Genomic DNA, 24,019 nt, shown 5'->3' on the forward strand with positions numbered 1-24,019 from the left:
TTTTCTCAACTTTTGTGCACAGATTTATTTACATCCCCATTAGTGAGCATTTCTCCTTTGCCAAGATAATCCATTTGACAGGTGTGGCATATCAAGAAGCTGATTTAACAGCATGATCGTTACAGGTGCACCTTGTGCTAGGGGACAATACAAGGCTACTAAAATGCCACATAAGTATCAAGTTCAATGTGCAATTGGCATGCTGACTGCAGGAATGTCCACCAGAGCTGGTGCAGAGAATTGAATGTTAATTTCTCTACCATAAGCTGCCTCCGTTTTAGAGAATTTGGCAGTACGTCTAATGGGCCTCACAACCACATGTAACCATACCAGCCCAGGACCTCCACATCTGGCTTCTTCATCTGCAGTATCGTCTGAAACTAGCCACCAGGACAACTGATGAAACTGGGTTTGCACAACCGAATAATTTCTGCACAACATGTCAGAAACCGTCTCGGGGAAGCTCATCTGGGTGCTCGTCGTCCTCAACAGGGTCTTGACCTGACTGGAGTTCGGCGTCGTAACCAACTATAGTGGGAAAATGCTCGCCTTCGATGGCCAGTGGAGAAGTGTGCTCTTCACGGATGAATCCCAGTTTCAACTGTTCCGGGCAGATGGCAGACAGCCTGTATGGCATTGTGTGTGGGCAAGCAGTTTGCCAATGTCAATGTTGTGAACTGAGGTCCCCATGGTGACGGTGGGGTTATTGTATGGGCAGGCATAAGCTACAGACAACAAACACATTTGCATTTTATCGATGGCAATTTGAATGCACAGAGATACCATGATGAGATCCTGAGGCCCATTGTCGTGCCATTCATCTGCCGTCATCACCTCATGTTTTAGCATGATAATGCACTGCCCCATGTCGCAAGGATCTGTACACAATTCCTGGAAGCTGAAAATGTATCTGTAGATTAGGGCCTCATTTATTTCAATTGACAGATTTCCTCATATGAACTAACTCAGTTTAGAATATCTACACTGACCAAAAATAAACGCAACATGCAACATTTTACTGAGTTAGTTCATATAAGAAAATCAGTCACTTGAAACATTCATTTGGCCCTAATCTACAGATTTCACATGCCTGGGAATACAGGTGGACACATTTTCAGCTTCAAATGCAACATGCAACAATTTAAAAGATTTTACTAAGTGTTTTGATTACTTTAAAATGTAGTAACAGGTCCATGTAGAATAAACCACCCTTTACATAATATCATAGAAGCAGTGTTCTGCTAATATAACAATGTGAAACTTTCATTGTCATTCCTATCAGCATTTTGTCTGGTAGTAATGGGGCAAACATGTCAGAGTGGTCATACCTTCCTGTGTGGTGTCCCATATACAACAGGAGTTCCCTGATCCTGGTTCAGAATACACAGGGTTTCTCCCTCCACATATTGACTGATAGCATTCAATTCAATCATTTAAAAAAGGCAATACAAGTAAAAATTGTCTAGTAAAATGTTAATGCCAGGTCTCGCTCTATTCAGAGACATCAGTGTCAAGCCTGTCTGTTAGTCTGGACTTCATCACATCATCTTGCAAGTCTCCATGTGCTGGCTCCATAGATGTTTCTGTGAACACATACATAGTCACTGTTCTATTACCAATGGCAGTTAGGATAGGTGATATCTGACACACAGGTAGGTACTATGTTGAAGTTTGAACAAGTCAAATAAAACCTGCCCAATTATGGTCTCCCCCATCAAACGACTGGCTGCCGTCTGGCAAAAGCATCTGCAGTCCATCTGTAGAACTAGGCAGAGTTGAATCAGAGTTTATCTGTGACAAATGTAATGAAAAGGGTGTTGCAAATACTGGACATTTCTGCTGTACTGTATTATTCGTGATCACCTTCTGTCCCACATTGTGGATGTGTTGAGTGCCAGGTCTCTCTCCATTGAGACGTCACTATCAAGCCTCTGTCGGTCAGGACTCCATCACATCTCTCCATGTGCTGCCACCATAGCTTAATCTGTGAACACATACACAGTCAGTGTTCTATAACCAAATAGCAGTTAGAATAGGTGATATGACAAACAAACTATGTTGAAGTTTGAACAGGTCAGACTAAACCTACCTAATTCTGGTCTCCCCATCAATGACCGCTGGTGAGCAGGCAAGAGGTGAGAATTGAGGTAAGGTCTTTGCCAGCACCCCGCTTGTGCTTGGTCAGTCACACACAAACACAGAGCACTGATTACATTATCAATGGTGGTTATGACTCGATTGGTGGAACCAAGCTGCTCGCTGAAATAGAACGGTAAACATTTGACCAGGTCAAATGTCACCAACCCGATTCAAGCATCCTCCCTGTTCAATTTATAGGAATCGTCACAGCGAGGGCATGTCTGCGTGATGCTAAGGGTCCCCTTGCTGGTCTTCTCTATATTGCATGTTTGGAAGCAAACTGGATATCTCTCGAACAACTGCTGCAAGCAATCCTCATAAACAATGGACTTCCTCATCTTATGAGGTTGTGTTAGGGTTATATGATAGACAGCCAAGTGGTAAATTGCATTTTGTTAAAGAAATGACAAAGCTTTTTGATAATGCACTTCAAAACCAAAATTACTGTACTACTTGTATCTGCTTGACTGGGTAATTCACCTAATAGTTTTAACAAAACCGTGTTTTTTTTACACAACCTTTCATATAACACACATTGCCGTTGTTGATGAAGCCGCCTGTGTCATCAGGGCAGTAACTCGGGTCAAGCTAATTCTAGGTCGTCACTAGTTACCACAGCCACAAAGTCAAACACCTCGCCTATTTCTACAATTTATCTTATTAAAATGTGATTTTTAAACGTAACTTTAAATTAAGACCAACATACATTTTTAAATGTTACATTCATTTTTGCCATATAACCGATTGTGGATGTGGAAACCATAATGATATGCTTTATAGATGTAGACTGACTGTAGCTCCAGATTGGATTCAGGCCAGTGACGCCATTGCGGGTTGTTGCTCCTAGTTCATCGTATTAGTCAGACTCACACATGAGTTAACTATCACCATAGTTGCATTTATTATTTAGTTTTGCCTTTGGAAATAACGTACAGAAGACACTTGCAAATCCGACATGTCAAATGATAACGTTATATAACCAGCAGTATGAGCTATTGTAACGAGCTAGCTAGCTATGCTAACAATAGCTAAAACGTTAGCTAGCCTGCCTCGCTTTGTCAAAAGATAGCTACTTAACCAGCAATAACGTTAGCTAAATTATACCAGAGGTCATATAACAGTATCTCTGGTTATACTCACCACCACCGAACGTTGCACACCAGCTAGCGTTACTATACTGGTGGTGCAGAGGGGACTGGCGAACTCCAACCGCCTTTCCGCATACTAGGGTCCTTCGGCAGGGCATGCAAACCATATAACTTTGGGTGTGGAGTCATGGTCAATCCACACAGGGCTTTTTAGTCATAAACGGCGGTGATGAAAAAAAAGAGCCCCATTCTGAAAAGCGAAGCGGATGGGGCGAGTTGCACGTGGAGCGAGGCAAAATTGGGGATGATTTGTTGACATAATTGTAATCCAAAACCAACCTTCATTTACTCGTTGTGACGCACTTGGTTCCAAACTCCGTTTTTGACAAGACTGACATTGACAAAGACTGATTGCCCTATTTTCACACTATAATAAATGTGTGTGACTCTTATCAATGCCACATAGGCCATTTAATGGGATTAGTTGATTATGGGCAGTCGCTCTTTAAGATCTTTTATTAGGCTGAAATTGTTACAGGAAATAATCAATGTTCACAAGTATGGCCCCTTACAAGTTGAAAGTGTATTTATTACCTGTGTGTACGTACCTGAGGGAGTGTATGTCGGTGTAATCTGTATCACCTCTTCCTTCCAGGAGGAGGGTCCAGAGGTGCTGCTGGTGAAGAAGGAGGGATGTGAAGAGGGTCTGGGGAACCCGGTCATGGATGACAACCGGACTACACAACCTCCCGAAACCACAGAGGAACCAGTTGAACAGCACAGGACCACACACAGTCTCACTGCGGGGAGCCCACTGTGAACTACTGTCTGAATGGTATTAGGTCAGGGTCTGTATCCACAAAGCCTCTCAGAGCAGGAATGCTGATCTGTGATCAGTTTATCCTTTTAGATCATAATGAATATAATTATATGGAAAGATCCTAGATCAGCAATTCTACTCTGAGACGCTTTGTGGATACGGGCCCAGGTATTGATTCAAATTGTCTTAAGTGTGGGACCATGCTTTTGAAATATCAAACCATTAAAGAGTGTCAAGTAATCAAATCAACTAACATGTTTGCATAGTACTCATTGCAATCCCTCATTGCCCGATCAGAAGATGCTCATATCAGATTTCTTGATCCAACATCCTCTCACTCTGTATCTCTTACAGTCAGTAGACATGGAGGATGGGAAGCCTGATCTGCTGCTGGTCAAAGAGGAGACAATAGTAGACAGACCAGAGAGCATTGATCTGCTGAGTGGACTAAAGATGGGGGAGCAAGGTAAGGGAGAAATACATATAGCCTACATACAGCAATAGATCTTCAATGAGAATAGTGATGCACCTGGGAATTTTTGTCTGAATTTTCATCATTCATAAAATGAAATCAATACAACCTATGTTATAATGTATAAACTTGAAACTAGAGTTCTCTCTGCCATGTTTGTAAAGTCTATTTTCTAACATCTTCCTGCAGGTCGTTGGCTGGAGGCTAATAGTGGAGACTGGGTGGCCAACTTGGATTCCCAGACCCAGAAATGTGCAGCCAAGGACTCTGGGGATGACATCACTGAGCAGGCCAGGACCATAGGCGACATATTGGAGGTCAGTGGATGGGACAGCGTCCTCAACCTTGAGCTGCGGTACAATACTGTTAACCAGAAACAGACAAACACAAAACAACATCCAATCTTAGTCTCCATGACAGCAAACTGTCTGAGAACAGGCCAATGCGTAGATCTGGTCTGCGGCGACAGGGAGGTGTCCGTATCTGGTGGGAGAGAACAGACACAGACTCAGCTAGCGCTGCTCCGTCCTGCTCCTATAGCTGTGACTCAGAGAGACTGATGGAGCCTCAGGTTAACCCCCTAGCAGGTTCTGCCTTCAGCCTGCCTTCTATAGGATCTATCAACTGGAACATGGACCATGTGACAACACAGACACTCCCTGGACTTTGTCCTCCTCACACTCTCCTAATGTTAAACCAGACCTCGGACAATGCCAGTGCCTCAACACTAAATGGCTACACAAACAAATGACAGTAGTAGAGACAGAATCAGTAAAGGTGGCAGCGCCTAAGCGAAGCGCTTCCGGGTTCATTCTGTGAGAAGTCCTTCAGTTTCCCCATAGAGGTGGAGATCCACCAGAGGATGCACACGGTGGAGAAATCGTTCAGCTGTGCCGGGCCAGTTTCTCCTACTCGTTCAACCTAAAGAGGCACCATATGGTCCACACAGGGGAGAAAACCTACAGCTGTCCCCAGTGTGAGGAGGTTCTCCCACCAGCTGAAGAGGCACCTGAAGGTCCACACGGGAGAGAAGCCATTCACCTGTACGCATTGCGGGAAGAGGTTCTCAGAGAGGAGCTACCTCAGGATACACCAGCAGAAAATGCACACAGTATAGTAACATGTAATAAATGACTAGTTAGTGTGTTTGTAGTTCACTCTGTTCATTTGGGATATAGTAGGGAACTAGATGAGGTGAACTGAGGAAAGAATGAGTATGATGAGGCAGAGTAGATGATATGGTTATGGTTGGTGTGATTGTGTCTGTAAAAGTGCTTCACTGATGAAGAGTGACAACTATGTCCCTTTAGGTTGATACTGGTGTTTTATAGTGAGATAATGATAGTGCCTTAATTCACTTAATTCACATCCATGTAATGTTGAACCCAAAGTATTCTAAAATTAATTTGATCAAAGCGAGGGTACCAGCTTTACAGAAAAGGTAGTGTTACCATAGTGAGAAGTTATTCTACTTGTATTGTACAAAACAATACATAACAAGTACTATACTTCATGTTATGTGACTATGTCAATTTTGTTGAAATTAAATAAAAACTGTGCTGACTGATTTGGCTATTTTTGTATCATTGCAGGGACTGAGTTTCCCTTATCTCAGTCGAACCACATAATTTTATTTCATTCTTGAATCAAAAGAAATGGACATTTTTATAATAAACTCCAATGGGTCCATATTGTTAGGTTTGTTTGTGGTTACCATTTATAATATAATGTAATGTTTCTGTGTCTACAACAAAGAGTTTCTTATATAAACCTTTATATGCTCTTCTGCTCAATTTGTGTTTATAGTCTGCAGTCAATGAGGACCTGCTGATGTCCGGTGTTGCTGACGGAAGAGACTGGACCTCTGAAGTGGCTAATCACAAACCCTGGCCCTGGATCAGGACCCTGGATCAGGAGCCGTCACTCTTCCTTCATGAATCAGGAGGGTACCACGAGGGACAAAGACTCCACAATCACGCAGAACACAACCAGTGTACAGGTGAACTGAACAACCTCAGTCCTGGTGGTCATCAGAGAGACAGAGGCTCCAGTCAGGGATCCAGTCTGCAGCCCAGACCCTTCTCTTCACAGTCTCAGTGCAGTGAGGGAGCACATCCTGGGGCTGATCGAGAGAGACCCTCCTGTTCCTATGATACAGACAGCACAGTATCGATGATGAACAGAGCATGTCACCCTGGGCTTCAGCCTTCACAGAGAGTGACGGAAGCCCCCCCTGGTGGTAGTCCATCAGAAAGTCTGTCTTCTACTTCAGGGTCTTGTATACTACCTGGTGACTAGGTTCATAGAAGTCCTGGACCTGAATCTGGGTCCAGCCTTCCTCAGCTACCTCATGGTTACCCCACCAATACAGACAGGGTCAGGATGGGTGTTCTCCACAAGAAGTACTTAGCCTATAACACAGCACACAATCCCAACAACACCCAAACAATGGCTAGAGGTCAAGGAGGGAGCTCAAATGTGGCTCATGCTTCTACCTCCTCTGGTGTCATTGGGTAACAACGTGGGAGGCCAAGCATGAGGCCGGACGCAGATAAGCCGTATGCCTGCCCCACGTGTGGGAAGCGCTTTGCTGAGGCGAACTATGTGAAGAAGCACCAGAGGGTCCACACTGGGGTGAAACCTTTTAGCTGTACCCAGTGTCACATGCGCTTCGCCCAGGCTGGTGACCTGAGGTGGCACCTGAGGGTCCACACAGGGGAGAAACCCTACAGCTGCCCCCAGTGTGAGAAGAGATTCTCCCGCCAGTACCAGCTGAATGTGCACCTGAAGATCCACACGGGAGAGACGCCGTTCGCCTCAACAATATTGTTGATCCATCCTCAGTTATTCCTCTTCAAGCCATTAAACTCTGTAAATGTTTTAAAGTCACCATTGGCCTCATGGTGAAACCCCTGGGCGGTTTCCTTCCTCTCCGGCAACTGAGTTAGGAAGGACACATGTATTTTTGTAGTGATGGTGTATTGATACACCATTCAAAGTGTAATTAATACCCTACCAATACAGACATGCTCAAAGGGATATTCAATGTCTTTTTTTTTTTCACCCATCTACCAATATAAGTTATCTTCGTTGCAAGGCATTGGAAAACATCCCTGGTCTTTGTGGTTGAATTTGTGGTTGAAATTCACTGCTCGACTGAGGGACCTTACAGATAATTGTATGTATGGGGTACAGAGATGAGGTAGTTATTCAAAAATCATGTTGAACATGATTGCACACAGAGTGAGTCCATGCAACCTATGTGACTTGTTATGCACATTTTAACTCCTGAACTTATTTAGGCTTGCCATAACAAAGGGGTTGAATACTTATTGACTTTAGACATTTCAGCTTTTAATTTAATTCATTTGTAAAAAATTTGTTTATAAAATCTAATTCCACTTTGACATTATTGGGTATTGTGTGTAGGCCAGTGAAAAAATGTGATTAATTAAAACATTTATACTTACAACAAATTGTGGAAAAAGTCAAGGGGTGTGAATACTTTCTGAAGGCACTGTATTTGTTGGGTGGTTATGCAATACCTTTTTTTGTAAACGAAATGTGCAATTCACTCTCCGACCTGTGTCAGGCGGCAATACACTACAACACGTCTAGTCTGCCGTAAAACCACACGAAGAAAAGTAAGTAAACGGAAGTGAAGAGTGACCAAGAACGCCTTAGCGTTTTTATAGTTATTTCGACATTTATTAACTCAATAAGACAAATTTAATTACATAGCAAAACATACTTACCACAGGCAGTCTTTAATTCGCGTTAGAGACAGGACTTGTTTGATGTGTTATTTAGGTAACGCTAACTAACGTTAGCTGCTAAGGTTATCTAACAATGGCTAACTGTAATGGTAACGTTATGGTTTTTCACACGCAAATAGCCTCCATCATGGAGGTGTTAGCGAATGCAGCCGTGGCAGAGATCTGTAAACTCGTAGACGACGACTATGCAGTGTGTCGTTTGGAAATAACACAAAGCCAGAAAGAAAACAGGACATTGCGGAGGAAACTACAGCTACTGGAACTGAAGGTGGCACGGGAGCGCGCAGAGAGGACAATGCGAGAGCGCGTCCTCGGCAGTCGTCCCAGAAGTGTCAAGATCCTCGACCGATACAGAGGAATGGCAAGAGGTACATTTAGCCCCGTTCCCCTCTGCTCATGTGTTTGGAAAGTATGCAATAAGTCCTCTGATGTGATTACTTGGAAGTCTTGCAAGAAGTTAAGTGTTGGTTTATATCCTTGCCTAGACAGTGTCAAAACTGATTTAGGTCAAATTTGTTTTATATTGGGTATTCGGTGTATATTTGGTTCGCTCTCGTCAATATCTACCAAGCATGATTTCGGATTAAACAAAGCGTGCCATAACTAAGAAAATACTATATTCTGAATCAGAGGATGGAGAGAAATCCATCCCTTTTTTCGTTGTTGAATTATTATTTATTATTTTAGGATTTCAGTCTTCAATAGTTCTTAAATAGCATTCACTGTTCAGCTATTAGTGCCTTCAGAAAGTATTCACACCCCTTGACTATTTCCACATTTGATTTTGTTACAGCCTGAATTTAAAATGTATTATATGGAGATTTTGTGTCACTGGCCCACACACAATACCCCATACTGTCAAGAGGATTTTGTTTTGTTTAAATTAATAAACGAAAAGCTGAAATGTCTTGAGTCAATAAGTATTCAACCCCTTTGTTATGGCAAGCCTAAATAAGTTCAGGAGTACAAATGTGCTTATCAAGTCACATAAGTTGCATGGACTCACTCTGTGTGCAATAAGTGTTCAACATGGTTTTTGAATGACTACCTACCTCATCTCTGTACCCCACAAACAATCATCAGTAAGGTCCCTCAGTTGAGCAGTGAATTTCAAACACAGATTCAACCACAAAGACCAGGGATGTTTTCCAATGCCTCGCAAAGAAGGGCACCTTGACAGAGCTTGAATAATACAAAATGAAGTGTACATTTTGTTTAATCCAGGTGTGCAAAGCTCTTAGAGACTTACCCAGAAAGACTCACAGCTGTAATCACTGCCAAAGGTGATATGTATTGACTCAGGGGTGTGAATACTTATGTAAATGAGATATCTGTATTTCATTTTCAATACATTTCATTAGAAACATTGGGCATTCTGATGTAATACATTTTATTGTAAACATAAACATTGGGTGCCTGGAGAAGAGAGGATTCCCCATTATTGCATTTTTATAACAAGCCAATGTGATCACATCACACCAGAGAAGCTCTCGCCATTCATATCTCCCCGCCAGTTCACTGTGTGAACGCTGTTGCCTATTTTTTTTTAATCTAGCAAGCAAGAGCAAGGTGCTTCTTTCCTCAAATATACAGTACCAGTCAAAAGTTGCCAAGAATGTGCAAAGATATTAAGGCAAAGGATGGCTACTTTGAAGAATCTCAAATATATTTTTGGTCAAACACTTTTTTGGTTACTACATGATTCCATGTGTTATTTCATAGTTTGTCTTCACTATTATTCTACATTGTAGAAAATAGTCAAAATAAAGAAAAACCCTGGAATGTGTAGGTGTGTACAAACTTTTGACTGGTATTGTAGATATAGAAAGATATCTTTGAATTGCTTAATAAGTGACCAAACTATATATGTACTTCTGGGACACATTTGGGCTAGGTAACTAGTTCAGGAGCTATAAGAGGAATAGAGAGAGGTTGGAAGAGCGCGAGGCCAGTGGAGTTGCGCAATAATGGAACAGTGAACACAGAGACGTGTTCGTTAGAAGTTTATTCATAGGCTGGTCTATAATCAGCCATTTGTATGCTAGCTCCTATATATTAGGCCTACTACAGTGAATTTAGGCATATTTTGGTTTGACGCAGGCTTTGTGGCAATTAATTGATCATCACCAAATGCATCAGTTTAATGAAATGCGCAATAAAAAAAGTATAGTGCCTAAAGAAGCCCAGGCTGTTGACGTAGGCAACAGATCGCAAAGCAGGGTATCCCCGTGTTACATTTCCTGTCTCGCCTCACTTGCTAGCTCCAGGGCCAGAGAAATGTATGGATGCTCTGGGGTAATTCCCACATTTGGGGGTCTTATCCGCTGCTAATAACGAGTTAGTCTGGAATTCCACTGAAGTAGTTGACATTTATTAAACTTGTACACCATGTGAGGTAGTCTGAATGACAAAATAAAAGTGGGCTCACAGAGCGAAAAGAGCGTGGCTCACAGATCGGCTATAGAGGTCGACCGATTATGATTTTTCAATGCCGATACCGATTATTGGAGGGCCAAAAAAGCCGGTACCGATTAATCGGCCAATTGTTTTAATTATTATTATTATTATTTTATTTGTAATAATGACAATTACAACAATACTGAATGAACACTTATTTTAACTTATTATAATACATCAATAAAATCATTTTAGCCTCAAATAAATAATGAAACATGTTCAATTTGGTTTAAATAATGCAAAAACAAAGTGTTGGAGAAGAAAGTAAAAGTGCAATATGTGCCATGTAAAAAAGCTAACGTTTAAGTTCCTTGCTCAGAACATGAGAACATATGAAAGCTGGTGGTTCCTTTTAACATGAGTCATCAATATTCCCAGGTAAGAAGTTTTAGGTTGTATTTATAATAGGAATTATAGGACTATTTCTCTCTATACGATTTGTATTTCATATACCTTTGACTATTGGATGTTCTATAGGCACTTTAGTATTGCCAGTGTAACAGTATAGCTTCCGTCCCTCACCTCGCTCCTACCTGGGCTCGAACCAGGAACACATCGACAACAGCCACCCTCGAAGCAGCGTTACCCATGTAGAGCAAGGGGAAAAACTACTCCAAGTCTCAGAGCGAGTGATGTTTGAAACGCTATTAGCGCGCACCCGGCTAACTAGCTAGCCATTTCACATTGGTTACACCAGCCTAATCTTGGGAGTTGACAGGCTTGAAGGCATAAACAGCGCAATGCTTTGCGAAGGGCTGCTGGCAAACGCACAAAAGTGCTGTTTGAATGAACGCTTACGAGCCTGCTGCTGCCTACCATCGCTCAGTCAGACTGCTCTATCAAATCATAGACTTAATTATAACATAATAACACACAGAAATACGAGCCTTAGGTCATTAATATGGTCGAATCCGGAAACTATCATCTCGAAAACAAAACGTTTTTCCTGTCAGTGAAATACGGAACCGTTTCGTATTTTATCTAACGGGTGGCATCCCTAAGTCTAAATATTACTGTTACATTGCACAACCTTCAATGTTATGTCATAATTACGTAAAATTCTGGCAAATTAGTTCGCAACGAGCCAGGCGGCCCCAACTGTTGCATATACCCTGACTCTGTGTGCAATGAACGCAAAATGACACAATTTCACCTGGTTAATTTTGCCAGCTAACCTGGATTTCTTTTAGCTAAATTTGCAGGTTTAAAAATGTATACTGTGAATTGATTTTAAGAAAGGCATTGATGTTTATGGTTAGGTACAGTCGTGCAACGATTGTGCTTTTTTTGCAAATGCGCTTTTGTTAAATCATCCCCCGTTTGGCAAAGTTGGCCGTCTTTGTTAGGAAGAAATAGTCTTCACAGTTCGCCACGAGCCAGGCGGCCAAAACTGCTGCATATACCCTGACTCTGTTTGCAAGAGAAGTGACACATTTTCCCTAGTTAAGAGAAATTCATGTTAGCAGGCAATATTAACTAAATATGCAGGTTTAAAAATATATACTTGTCTATTGATTTTAAGAAAGGCATTGATGTTTATGGTTGGAGCAAAGTGTACATGCAACGCAGGACAGGCTAGATAAACTAGTAATACCATCAACCATGTGTAGTTAACTAGTGATTATGATTGATTGATTGTTTTTTAAAAGATAAGTTTAATGCTAGCTAGCAACTTACCTTGAATTCTTACTGCATTCGCGTAACAGGCAGGCTCCTCGTGGAGTGCAATGTAAAGCAGGTGGTTAGAGCGTTGGACTAGTTAACCGTAAGGTTGCAAGATTGAATCCCCGAGCTGACAAGGTAAAAATCTGACGTTCTGCCCCTGAACAAGGCAGTTAACCCACCGTTCCTAGGCCGTCATTGAAAATAAGAATGTGTTCTTAACTGACTTGCCTAGTTAAATAAAGGTCAAAAAAAAAAAAAAAGAATCTGCCAAATTGGTGTCAAAAAATACCGATTTCCGATTATGAAAGCTTGAAATCGGCCCTAATTAATCGGCCATTCCGATTAATCGGTCAACCTCTAATCGGCTACATCTCTGCCACCACAACAATTGCATCAAAAACGAAAGTTACGTTACCCATAATGTGTTTTAAAGCTTTACCAACACTACTCCCACTCTGGATGGTGATTAGGCCTAGCACCACTCCAACACTCATACAAAGGCACAACGCCCAATGGTTTTCATTTCAGTTACATGGACATTAGACATGTTACCCCTTTGGTCTCTATAAAGTCATTTTTTTCTTCTTCTTTTCAGTCCATAAAGACCTCTGAACTTGTCCTGTTCAGTAATAACTCCACTTGACGGAGAAAATAGTCTTTACAGTCCATATTCCCTAATTGCCCGAAAGCACATGGAGCGGTGGGTAGCACAATACAAGGGCTGTTGGTTTAAGATTAGGATACCTTGAGAAAGGAAGGCAAGCCAGTCTTTCCGGTAGCCAGCCGTCCATTATGGGGCTTGCACATGTAATTCCAGTGCGAATGCAGGACCCCAATTTCTCTCTCCTGAAAAGGAAAAAGGTTAACACCTGCAACTTACAACTGTCCTATTTCAAGAAAGTTACTTTCTGTTTACAAAAATACCTGCCTTTCTTCCCATATAAAATAAAACAGTTCCCAAAACATAAATAGCCCACGTCTCAATGCATAGAATGCTCAGCAACAATAATGCAGCAATAAACAAGTGCTTTTTTTTTTTTTTTTACCTCCCAGAACAGTTTGTATGTTACAGTTCAGTTCAAATTCCCAGTTCAAAATCAAGGAGCCACCCAATCACCTAGACTGTTAGGTGGTCTTTTGTTCCTCTTTGGCCTCCCTGTGGGTGTCTGACCCAAGGCAGGGTGAGTAACAGTCCATGCTTGGCCTTGTTGCATTATGCTACCCCCACTAGACTGAACTCCATGTGGTGTCGCAGACCCACTCACAAAATAAGTGATATCTGAAGCAAGCCCTGCATCCTTCTCAATTCCATTGTCACTGTTTTGATCGTCCATGAACAGGTTGGGTAGATCCAGATCGGAGTCGTGGAGGCCTGCATCCAGATCAGGCGACAAGACCTCTGCAGGTTTCCACGCGTCGGCGTGTGTGAACACCCAGCTGTTGTCTAGAGTCGTGCGGCTTGAGTTTGTCGTGATGAACAACATTCACCTTTGTTCACGTACTCTTTTGGAGCTGGTAAACCAAGTCGTCCAGCTGTCCCAGTAAGTAAGAATCTTCATTGGATGGTTGGAACTTCCTAACTTTGTCCCGCACCCGCTTTGTTCCTTTAAGTACCATACTGTGTCACCAACGTTGTAGTGTGTCCTCGCGACATTCTTGTCATACTGCTTTTTGGCACGCTCCACAGACTGACCCTGCATTTCCCTTTCAATCTGGTGAGCAAGTTCCATTCTGTCTCGTAGATGTACAACATACTGTGGAGGGGTCATGGCATGCTCATGATCAGGTGGTAAGCCTGCCACCAGGTTGATGGGTTCTGTTACTTCTCTTCCAAGGAGCATCATGTTTGGAGTGAACCCTGTTGAGCTGTGCTTTGTTGCTCTATAGGCTAACCTTTATTTAACTAGGCAAGTCAGTTAAGAACAAATTCTTATTTACAATGACGGCGTACCCCGGCCATACCCTAACCCGGACAACGCTGGGCCAATTGTGCGCCGCCCTATGGGACTCCCAATCACGGCCGGTTGTGATACAGCCTGGAATTGAACCAGGGTCTGTAGTGACGCCTCTAGCATTGAGATGCAGTGCCTTAGACCGCTGTGCCACATTATTTGGAAGACTTCAGACTCGAAATTGGAGCCTTGATCTCTGTGGAGTGTCTGCAGGGCTCGACACACCCATTCAGCTGTCAGAACTTCAGCCACTGACACGGCTTGATCGTTGGGAAGAGGGTAGGCTTCCACCCACTTTGTGAAATAGTCTTGAACCACCAATATGTAGCGATCTGTCTCGTTCATGGGGCCCATGAGATCAATGGCGATCCTCTCCATAGGTACTCTCACGCGGACAGTGCCCATAGGTGCTTGGAGTTTCCTCGAAGGTCTGGCTTTAGCCGCACAGCTGGTACATGTACGACACCATAGTGTGACATCTTTAATTCGGTACCAATAGTATCTTGTCTGCAAGATGTGTGCGTTCCACGCCAAAGTGACCGCCTACTGGGCCATCATGATGTCCGTCCGGAACAAACGAGTTAGGAGCATCTGTGGGTAAAACACTGCGCCTTCGGTACAGTAGAAGCGCTGTAAGAGAATGCCGTCCTTGACATACAGTCTCTTCCACTGGCTCCAATAGGCCTCAGTTGCTGGCCCGAAAGGCGACACAGCCCCCCACGATGGCTGTTCCTGTCCTTCCTCGAGCCATCTCTTGACGGGGCCCATGTCAGAGTCTGCCATCTGAGCTTGACGTAATTCCTCAGTAGTCCATCCATGGAACAAAACAGTGTCACTTGCGTTGGTGAGGCTAATCTTTTCCACGTCCGACATTTCATCTTCACTGTCCCGATGACCCGACTCCACGTCGAAGGCAGCTCCAGAATCTCCAGGGAGTGTAGGCTGGGGTCTTCTCCTACCCCCACTGAGCGGCGCTCCATAGAAGTAGCTTCCACAGCGTAACCAGCTATACTGGGGCCGCGGTCAGACTGCACTTCCTGGTACCTGAAACGGTCATTGTTCTGGGTAGGTGCAAGTCTGGCAGCAGGGCCTCCTGGACAGGACGTCAGCATTTGTGGTGGCGTCCTGGATGATGTATGACCTTGAAGTTATACTCCCCAAGCTTCTCGAGCCACCTCGCCAGTTGACCTTCTGGTTCCTTCATCCTTATGAGCCACCGAAGGCTGCTGTGGTCGGTTCGCATAATGAAGGGTCTTCCGAGTAGGTATTGACAAAAGTGTGTCGTGAACTCCACTACTGCCAGTAGTTCCCTCCGTGTGGTACAATAGTTTTGCTCGGTGGAAGACAGCCGCTTGCTCCCATACGCTAGTATGCTTTCATCGCCGTCCTAAATTTGGGACAAGATGCCTCCAGTGCCGAAGTTGCTGGCGTCTGTATCGAGGATGAGGTTGCCACTGTTGAGTGGATAGCCCAAGACAGGCGTGGTGGTAAGTAGCTTCTTTCATTTTTTGGACGCCTCCTGGGACTCTGGCGTCCACCGGAAATGAGCATGCTTCTTTGTAACCTCATGAAGGGGCTTGGCGGCAGCAGAAATATATTTTACAAAATCGTAGGTAGTACGAGGCCAGGCCAACGAACTGACGGACTTCTAAAACTCAGGTAGGCTGGTCCATTTCTTGGACTTTCAGAAATGTCTGGGTATCTGTGGTGATGCCGTGTTCAGAAACAATGTGTCCGAGGTAGGTTACTTGTCGGCAAAAAGACAGCACTTGGAGGGTTTCAATTTCAGGTTGGTTTGGCTTAGCCGATTGAACACTTGTGCCAGGCGTTGGAGCATCTCTGTGACTTCCATTCCCAGGATGATGATGTCATCTAGATATACTAGGCAGGTCTCACATTGCATTCCGGCCAGGACGTTGCAGAGCCCAAAATACATCACATTCCACTCAGAGGCCCTTCCTGCTGCAGAAAGCGGCCGCCTTACCGTCGCTGAGAATAAGCTCTACCTGCCAGTAGCCTGACGCTAAGTCCAAAGTGCTAAACCATTTGGCCGCCGACAGGGTATCTAGAGTGTCTTGGATACGAGGAAGTGGATATGCATCCTTAACAGTACGCTAATTTAGAGCCCTGTAGTTCACACAGACGGTATGTCTGCTCCTTTTTGCGTACCATAACTAATCGGTGAAACCCAGCTGCCGTGGCTTGGAGAGGTTACTCCAGTTTCAAGACTGCTGGATCTGCATTGTGCTGTTTTTTTAATGTCCCATTCAGAAAGTACAAGTGAGGAGGGACAAATAATACAACTGAAATTAGCATAACATTGCAAAAATATAAGCCAGTCGTGATGATCAACCAGTGCGAGGAATGAAGACCGGTGCCAGTTTTACATTACTTTCCTCTTATTAAAGCAAACGTAGCTCGATTGAATCTTGAAGGCAAATCTTTTTCGTATCATTTCTCTCTCTCTCTCATTACGGAGTCATCTTTGGACAACACGATCTAGCGTTGACACTGCCTGCTCACAAGGAAATTACAGCAGCAGGCATTGTCTTATGTCGGAGCGCGTTGGATTCCGCCATCTGACATGAGACAATGCGTAGCAGGTCGATTGTTATTGTTTTTAAAATTCAAATTCTATATTGCGCCAAATTTGTGCGAACCCCATGTTCCATAACGTTTCCAACAACCAATCAGCAACTTCGCGGTAAATCCGTCTGCATAATGAATGTTGAGATTGCCCGAAAGCTTTGGAAAATGACAGGAGTGGAATGTTAGCTATGAAGACTGGTACCCAGACTAGCTCCTAAACAAAGTGTGTCATGAATATTGGGAGGATGGAGAAAAATCCACTTTTTGGGGCAGGCTTGGCACACGTTGTTGAAGAGCTATTGAAGATTTTAATTTTGGGGGGGGATTTCAAGGTATGGACTTTTCGTCTAACTCCCCCAAGTTCTGCAACCAAATTGCAAACACAGAAAGGGGTCTATACCGTGGAGCAGATAGTAGCTAGCCTAACCATCTATTTTCCCCCAATCACTCTCAGGTGAAGGACATTTCACTGAAGGCCACAGGAGCTTTGTGAAGCCCGCTGGACACAGCACATGGAGAGATGACCAACCAATCACTGTTGATGAAGGGAATGGAACCTCAACCCAGCATGTTATCGTGATAGAGGTCAGTGGAATAGTGTTGCATTAAAAATTACAGTTACTTTGTAAATCAAATGTGTCCCCAGCTATTCACTTGCTTATATGTACGTCCTCATTTATCTGCCATGGGGTTCCTTACAACATTCTTATCCAATTCAAACATTGTACCGATAATAACCTCTTTTCTTGTCAGTCTGCAGATGCAGAGGCTGCAGATCCTGGAGTCAAGCAGGAGAGGACTGAAGGAGAGAAGGACCCACGGCACAGCAAAGACATCCAGACTGGAGGGTCTGGAGCGCCCCCTGTAGCCACGGAGAACCCCACCACTGCCCCAGCACAGCCCAGGACCCGACACAGCATCACGGAGGTCAGTGGAACGCAGAACGCCGTTCTCAAGTCAGCGACAGACACCAAGACTTTAACTGTAACACACAGGCTCTTACACACAGGATCTGACCACAGATCAGAACCAGAGAGACTGGGGGAGCGGAGACTGGGCTGTCCTCCTGCCCCCGGCTCAGACTATTTACCGGTATTTCACCAAAGCCAGAGGACGGTTCATTCAAGTGGGCTTGGTGAATCGTTAGACACTGGCAGTGATGATCCGTCTTGTTCTTACTCTACAGAGCAGGACCCTGGCAACATGCCCTTGGGTTTAGAGATACAGACTGATCTGTCTAGAGGGGACTGGAACCGTTACAGTAGTCGTCTATACTCTGAAGGGTGCCTTGATAAGAAAGGGGAGGGTCTAGTCGTAGATGAAGTGACTATGAAATTGGAGGGTGATGTTCCTCCCACATGGAATGCAGATAGTAACCTAGGAGATGGACACTCACAGGGCAGAGATTTCTTAGATTACAGGGAAAGCTTAGAGACAAATCCAAATGTCACGACCCACTCTCCTTTACACTTGTTCAGGGATCACGACCCAGTGTCCACATCGATGGGCCCTTCCGATTTACACAACCACGTCCTTTTCCATCAGGTTTTGAACTCAAATGACAGGGCTAGAGCCCAGGCTCAGGGAGGGGGAGCCACATCAGGCAATAGTAAAGAGAAACGGTTCAGCTGTACCCAGTGTCACATGCGCTTCACCGAAGCTGGCACCCTGAAGAGGCACCAGAGGGTCCACACAGGGGAGAAACCCTACAACTGCCCCCACTGTGAGAAGAGGTTCTCCCGCCAGGATCATCTGAAGATGCACCTGAAGATCCACACGGGAGAAAGGCCGTTTGCCTGTACGCACTGCGGGAAGAGGTTTTCAGAGAGGAGCTACCTCAAGATACACCTGCAGAAAAACCATTCCACTCTATAACATAGAAAGTAATCATTCCACTCGATAGCTTCTGACGTTTAGATTAAACCCTGTATTAAATGGTAGACTCTGCAAGATGATGTACAGTGCCTTCGGAAAGTATTCAGACCCCTTGACTTTTTCCACATTTTGTTAGGTTACAGCCTTATTCTGAAATTTATTAAATAGTTTTTTTCCCCTCATCAATCTACACACATTTTTGCTAATTTATTAAAAATAAAAACAAACATGACGTTTACATAAGTATTCAGACCCTTTACTCAGTACTTTGTTGAAGCACCTTTGGCAGCAATTACAGCGTCAAGTCTTCTTGGGTATGATGCTACAAGCTTGCCACACCTGTATTTTGGGAGTTCTCCCATTCTTCTCTACAGGTCGCTGCACTGCTATTTTCAGGTCTCTACAGAGATGTTCGATCGGGTTCAAGTCCGGGCTCTGGCTGGGCCACTCAAGGACATTGAGACTTGTCCCGTTGTACTGTTGGAAGGTGAACCTTCCGCTCTGGAGCAGGTTTTCATCAAGAATCTCTGTACTTTGCTCCATTCATCTTTGCCTCGATCCTGACTAGTCTCCCAGTCCCTGAAAAAAAAAAAGAAACAGCATGATGCTGCTACCACCATGCTTCACTGTAGGGATGGTGCCAAGTCTCTTCCAGACATGACACTTGGCATTCAGGCCAAAGAGTTGAATCTTGGTTTCATCAGACTAGAGAATCTTTGTTTCTCATGGTCTGAGAGTCTTTAGGTGCCTTTTGGCAAACTCCAAGCGGGCTGTCATGTGCCTTTTACTAAGGAGTGGCTTCCGTCTGGCCACTCTACCATAAAGGCCTGATTGGTGGAGTGCTGCAGAGATGGTTGTCCATCTGGAAGGTTCTCCCATCTCCACAGAGGAACTCTGGAGCTCTGTCAGAGTGACCATCGGGTTATTGGTCACCACCCTGACCAAGGCCCTCCTCCCCCGATTGTTCAGTCTGGCCGGACGGCCAGCTCTAGGAAGAGTCTTGATGGTTCCAAACTTCTTCCATTAAAGAATGATGGAGGCCACTGTGTTCTTGGGGACCTTCAATGCTGCAGACATTTTTTGGTACCCTTTCCCAGATCTGTGCCTGTCTCGGAGCTCTATGGCTTGGTTTTTGTTCTGACATGCACTGTCAACTGTGGAACCTTATATAGATAGGTCTGTCTTTCCAAATCATGTCCAATCAATTGCATTTACTACAGGTGGACTCCCAATCAAATTGTAGAAACATCTCAAAGATGATCAATTGAAACAGGATGCACCTGAGCTCAATTTTGAGTCTCATAGCAAATGGTCTGAATACTAATGTAAATAAGGTATTATTTATTTTTTGTCATTAGGGGGTATTATGTGTAGATTGCTGAGAATTTGTATTTATTTAATCAATTTTAGAATAAGGCTGTGACTTAACAAAATGTGGAAAAGGTCAAGGGGTCTGAATACTTTCCGAAGGCACTGTAGATGCAAAGTAAACTGCATTAGTGGGTCAATTGCCAAAACAACTAAGCGTGTTGAAATGCAAGGCCCAGACATTGTGGAATATATAAGTCATATTTAGAGGGCAGCGGGTAGCCTGGCGGTTAAGAGCTTTGGGCCAGTAACCGAAAGGTGGCTGGTTCGAATCCCTGAGCAATTTCTCATTTCTCCTGTAAGTCGCTCTGGATAAGAGTGTCTGCTAAATGACAAATATGTAAAGGTAAAATTACAAAAAGTATAGCATAAGTCTGTTACATATTTTGTTTGTACTGTGTAGGCTATATGATGTTCACAAATGCCTATTTCATTACTTCCATTCAACTATGTTTTATCCCAGAACACTTTTAATGAGAAAAAGAATGCAGTTCATCAACTTCATGCAGATCTTTTGTTCACACGTGTATGTTTGGTTTTCATATGGTGTATTTAAAACTTGTTTGTTTAATAAACACAAAATGGGACTTTAAATTTCAAGACTTTCATTGAGACTCTTTAGTATACATCAAATCTAATCTCACCCTATTCTGCATACACCTACCTGACAGAGCTTTATAACCAATATACCTACACATACCCACACACTAACAAATACCTACTGTACACATCAAATAGTTTAGTCAGGTTTGTCTGATGACTTTTGACTTATCATAGCTGACTTGTTTTTACCCACATCATCATATTTATGTCCTCCATGATGGATTTAACAATAATGAAGTCATTCTGTAACTATAGTATAGGACTCAAACGTAGGGGTGTGGGTAAATACTCCATGTTGAAAGTGTGTTTATCTCTCTGTGTGTGTGTGTGTGTGTGTGTGTGTGTGTGTGTGTGTGTGTGTGTGTACCTGAGGGAGTGTATGTCTGTAATCTGTATCACTTCTCTCTTCCAGGAGGAGGGTCCAGAGGTGCTGCTGGTGAAGGATGAGGGGTGTGAGAAGGGTCTGGGGAACCCTGAGGGGACCACGGTCATGGAGGACAACCAGACTACACCTCCTCCTGAACCCACAGAGGAACCAGCTGAGCAGCACAGGACCACACACAGTCTCACTGAGGTGAGCCTACTGTGAACTACTGTCTGAATGGTATTAGGTCAGGGCCCGTATCCACAAAGCCTCTCAGAGCAGGAATGCTGATCTATGATCAGTTTATCCTTTTAGATCATAATGAATAAGACTATATGGAAAGATCCTAGATCAGCACTCTTTGTGGGTACGGGGCCAGGTCTTTATGAATTCTGTGTTAAGTGTGCGACTATGCCTTTGAATTATCAAACCATTAAAGAGTATAAATTAATCAAATCAATTAATACGTTTGCGTCGTATCAAATTAACTAAAAGTTGCATAGTACTCATATCAATCCCTCATTGCCCTATCAGAAGATGCTCCATAGCAGGATGCTCATATCAGATTTCTTGATCCAACATCCTCTCACTCTGTATCTCTTACAGTCAGTAGACATGGAGGATGGGAAGCCTGATCTGCTGCTGGTCAAAGAGGAGACGATAGAAGACGAACCAGAGAGCATTGATCTGCTGAGTGGACTAAAGATGGGGGAGCAAGGTAAGGGAGAAATACATATAGCACATTGTTTTCCGACAGGTGGCATCGCTTCTATGCAAGGCTCATCCCTCATAAGTGCTGGAGGAATCATCTCACTATCTGGGCGGCAGGTAGCCTAGGGGTTAGAGCGTTGGGCAAGTAACCGAAAGGTTGGTGGATCGAATCCCTGAGCTCACAAGGTAAACATCTGTCGTTCTGCCCCTGAACAAGGCAGTTAACCCACTGTTCATATGCCGTCATTGTAAATAAGAATTTGTTCTTAACTGACTTGCCTAGTTAAATAAAGGTTAAATAAAAAATCTGACGTAAAACAATGCATATAGTCTACATACAGTAATAGATCTTCAAAAGGAATAGTGATGCACCTGGCTATTTTCTCCTCAGTCATAAAATTAAATCAATAGAACATATGTTTACATACAAAAACACACATTATAATGTCTGAACTTGACCGGTTAATTGAACAAAATAAAGTGAGTTTTCCCTGTCATGTTTGTAAAGTGTATTTTCTAACCTCTTCCTGCAGGTGGTTGGTTGGAGGCTAATAGAGGAGACTGGGCGGCCAGCTTGCATTCCCAGACCGATGCAGCCAAGAGCCCAGGGGACGACATCACTGAGCAGGCCAGGACCAGAGGCAACATTGTGGAGGTCAGTGGATGGGACAGCGTCTTCAACTCTGGGCTGGGGAACAATACTGTTAACCACAACCAGAAACAGACTGTCAAACACAAAACAACAACCGATCACAGTATGTGGCGAGACAGAACAGACAGACTCGGCTAGCGATGCTCCGTCCTGCTCCTATAGTTGTGATTCAGAGAGACTGATGGTACCTCAGGTTACCCCCCTAACAGGTGCTGCCTTCAGCCTGCCTTCTATAGGATCTATCAACTGGAACATGGACCCTGTGACAACACAGACACTCCCTGGCCTTCATCCTCCTCACACTCTCCTAATGTTAAACCAGACCTCAGACAATGCCAGTGCCTCAACACTAAATGGTAACACAAGCCCATTGACAAATGACAGTACATTTGACATTTTAGTCATTTAGCAGACGCTCTTATCCAGAGCGACTTACAGTAGTGAATGCATACATTTTTTTCCTTCTCCGTACTGGTCCCCCGTGGGAATCGAACCCACAACCCTGGCGTTGCAAACACCATGCTCTACCAACTGAGCCACACGGGACTAGAAGTAGTAACTCTATCAGTAGATCCGGTGGTAAAGAGAAGCGCTTCCCGTGTTCATTCTGTGGGAAAGCCTTCAGTTTCCCCAAACAGGTGGAGATCCACCAGAGGATGCACACGGGGGCGAAATTGCTCAGCTGTCACTTGTGCCAGGCCAGTGTTTCACACTCGTCCTGATGTGGCAGGGGAGAAATCCTACAGCTGCACCCCAGTGTGCGAAGTGGTTCTCCTGCCAGCACCAGCTGAAGAAGCACCCGAAGGTCCACACGGGAGAGAGGCTGTTCGCACTGCGGGAAGAGGTTCTCATAAAAGAGCTTCCTCAGGATACACCAGCAGAAAATGCACACAGCCCATGAATAGAGTATAGTGACATGTAATGTAGTACTAGTTAGTTTGTAGTTAATTCTGTTGGTTTAGGATGTAGTAGTGAACTGGATGAGGTGAACTGAGGAAAGAATGAGTATGATGAGGTAGAGTTGGTGTCTGTAAGAATGCTTCACTTATTAAGTGTCATTTTTACTTTACATAAAGTAAAGATGACAAAGATGTGTGTAATGTTAAATCTTTTCCAAAGGATTTTAAATTGTATTTTAAAGCGAAGGTACAGAAAAGTTTACGTAATATCGAGAATGTACCCAGGTTGTCTCTCGTTTATAGAGGCACGGACCAGTTTCCCTTTTTATAAAAATAGTTTATTACAACGAAAGAGCAAAGTGTATCAATGGGTCTGTATAGGAACAGATCAGGTTCGCATTATTTAGGTAAAATGCTTCATGCATATAGAGTTCTAGTAGCTATTATAGTTATTCAGGTCTAAGAAACAGTGACAAAGGCCAAATCTGAAACCAAAAACAGAACACAATGTAAGAAATACAGCATGGCTACAATGCATGGTTTAAAGATGAAAATGCAATTGGTTAAGCATGAAACGCACTGAGAATCT

At 43.7% G+C, this 24,019-nt stretch overlaps 2 protein-coding genes and 1 long non-coding RNA gene across 6 annotated transcripts in view; 2 read left to right on the top strand and 1 right to left on the bottom strand.

The window, feature by feature from the left end:
• Positions 1-8,496, bottom strand: LOC106606470 (uncharacterized). Of its 3 annotated transcripts, none has more exons than XR_014392994.1 (5): positions 8,275-8,496; positions 3,280-5,002; positions 1,864-2,259; positions 1,696-1,765; positions 1-1,583 (listed from the first exon to the last, which is right to left on the bottom strand). It is a non-coding gene; the product is annotated as an uncharacterized LOC106606470 (long non-coding RNA). The 3 variants fall into 3 exon arrangements; XR_014392993.1 differs by having other exon boundaries at positions 1,864-1,984; positions 2,090-5,002; XR_014392992.1 differs by having other exon boundaries at positions 1,864-5,002.
• Positions 4,348-7,055, top strand: LOC145881472 (uncharacterized). The gene is made up of 3 exons (XM_082978186.1): positions 4,348-4,513; positions 4,709-4,836; positions 6,326-7,055. The coding sequence occupies exons 1-3, from the start codon at positions 4,348-4,350 to the stop codon at positions 6,815-6,817; spliced, it is 786 nt and encodes a 261-aa protein (XP_082834312.1). The 3' UTR covers positions 6,818-7,055.
• The window catches only part of LOC145850203 (uncharacterized), a 23,644-nt gene continuing 7,993 nt past the window's right edge, over positions 8,369-24,019 (top strand). For both annotated transcript variants that reach the window (XM_082978183.1, XM_014202677.3), the window contains exons 1-6: positions 8,369-8,663; positions 17,413-17,543; positions 17,712-17,885; positions 21,217-21,378; positions 21,775-21,886; positions 22,413-22,534. In XM_082978183.1, the coding sequence (XP_082834309.1) occupies positions 8,369-8,663; positions 17,413-17,543; positions 17,712-17,885; positions 21,217-21,378; positions 21,775-21,886; positions 22,413-22,534 (996 nt within the window). The remainder of the gene's footprint in view (positions 8,664-17,412; positions 17,544-17,711; positions 17,886-21,216; positions 21,379-21,774; positions 21,887-22,412; positions 22,535-24,019) is intronic.

This window comes from Salmo salar, chromosome 08 (assembly GCF_965601325.2).
Source record: "Salmo salar chromosome 08, fSalSal1, whole genome shotgun sequence".
Taxonomy (NCBI): Eukaryota; Metazoa; Chordata; class Actinopteri; order Salmoniformes; family Salmonidae; genus Salmo; species Salmo salar.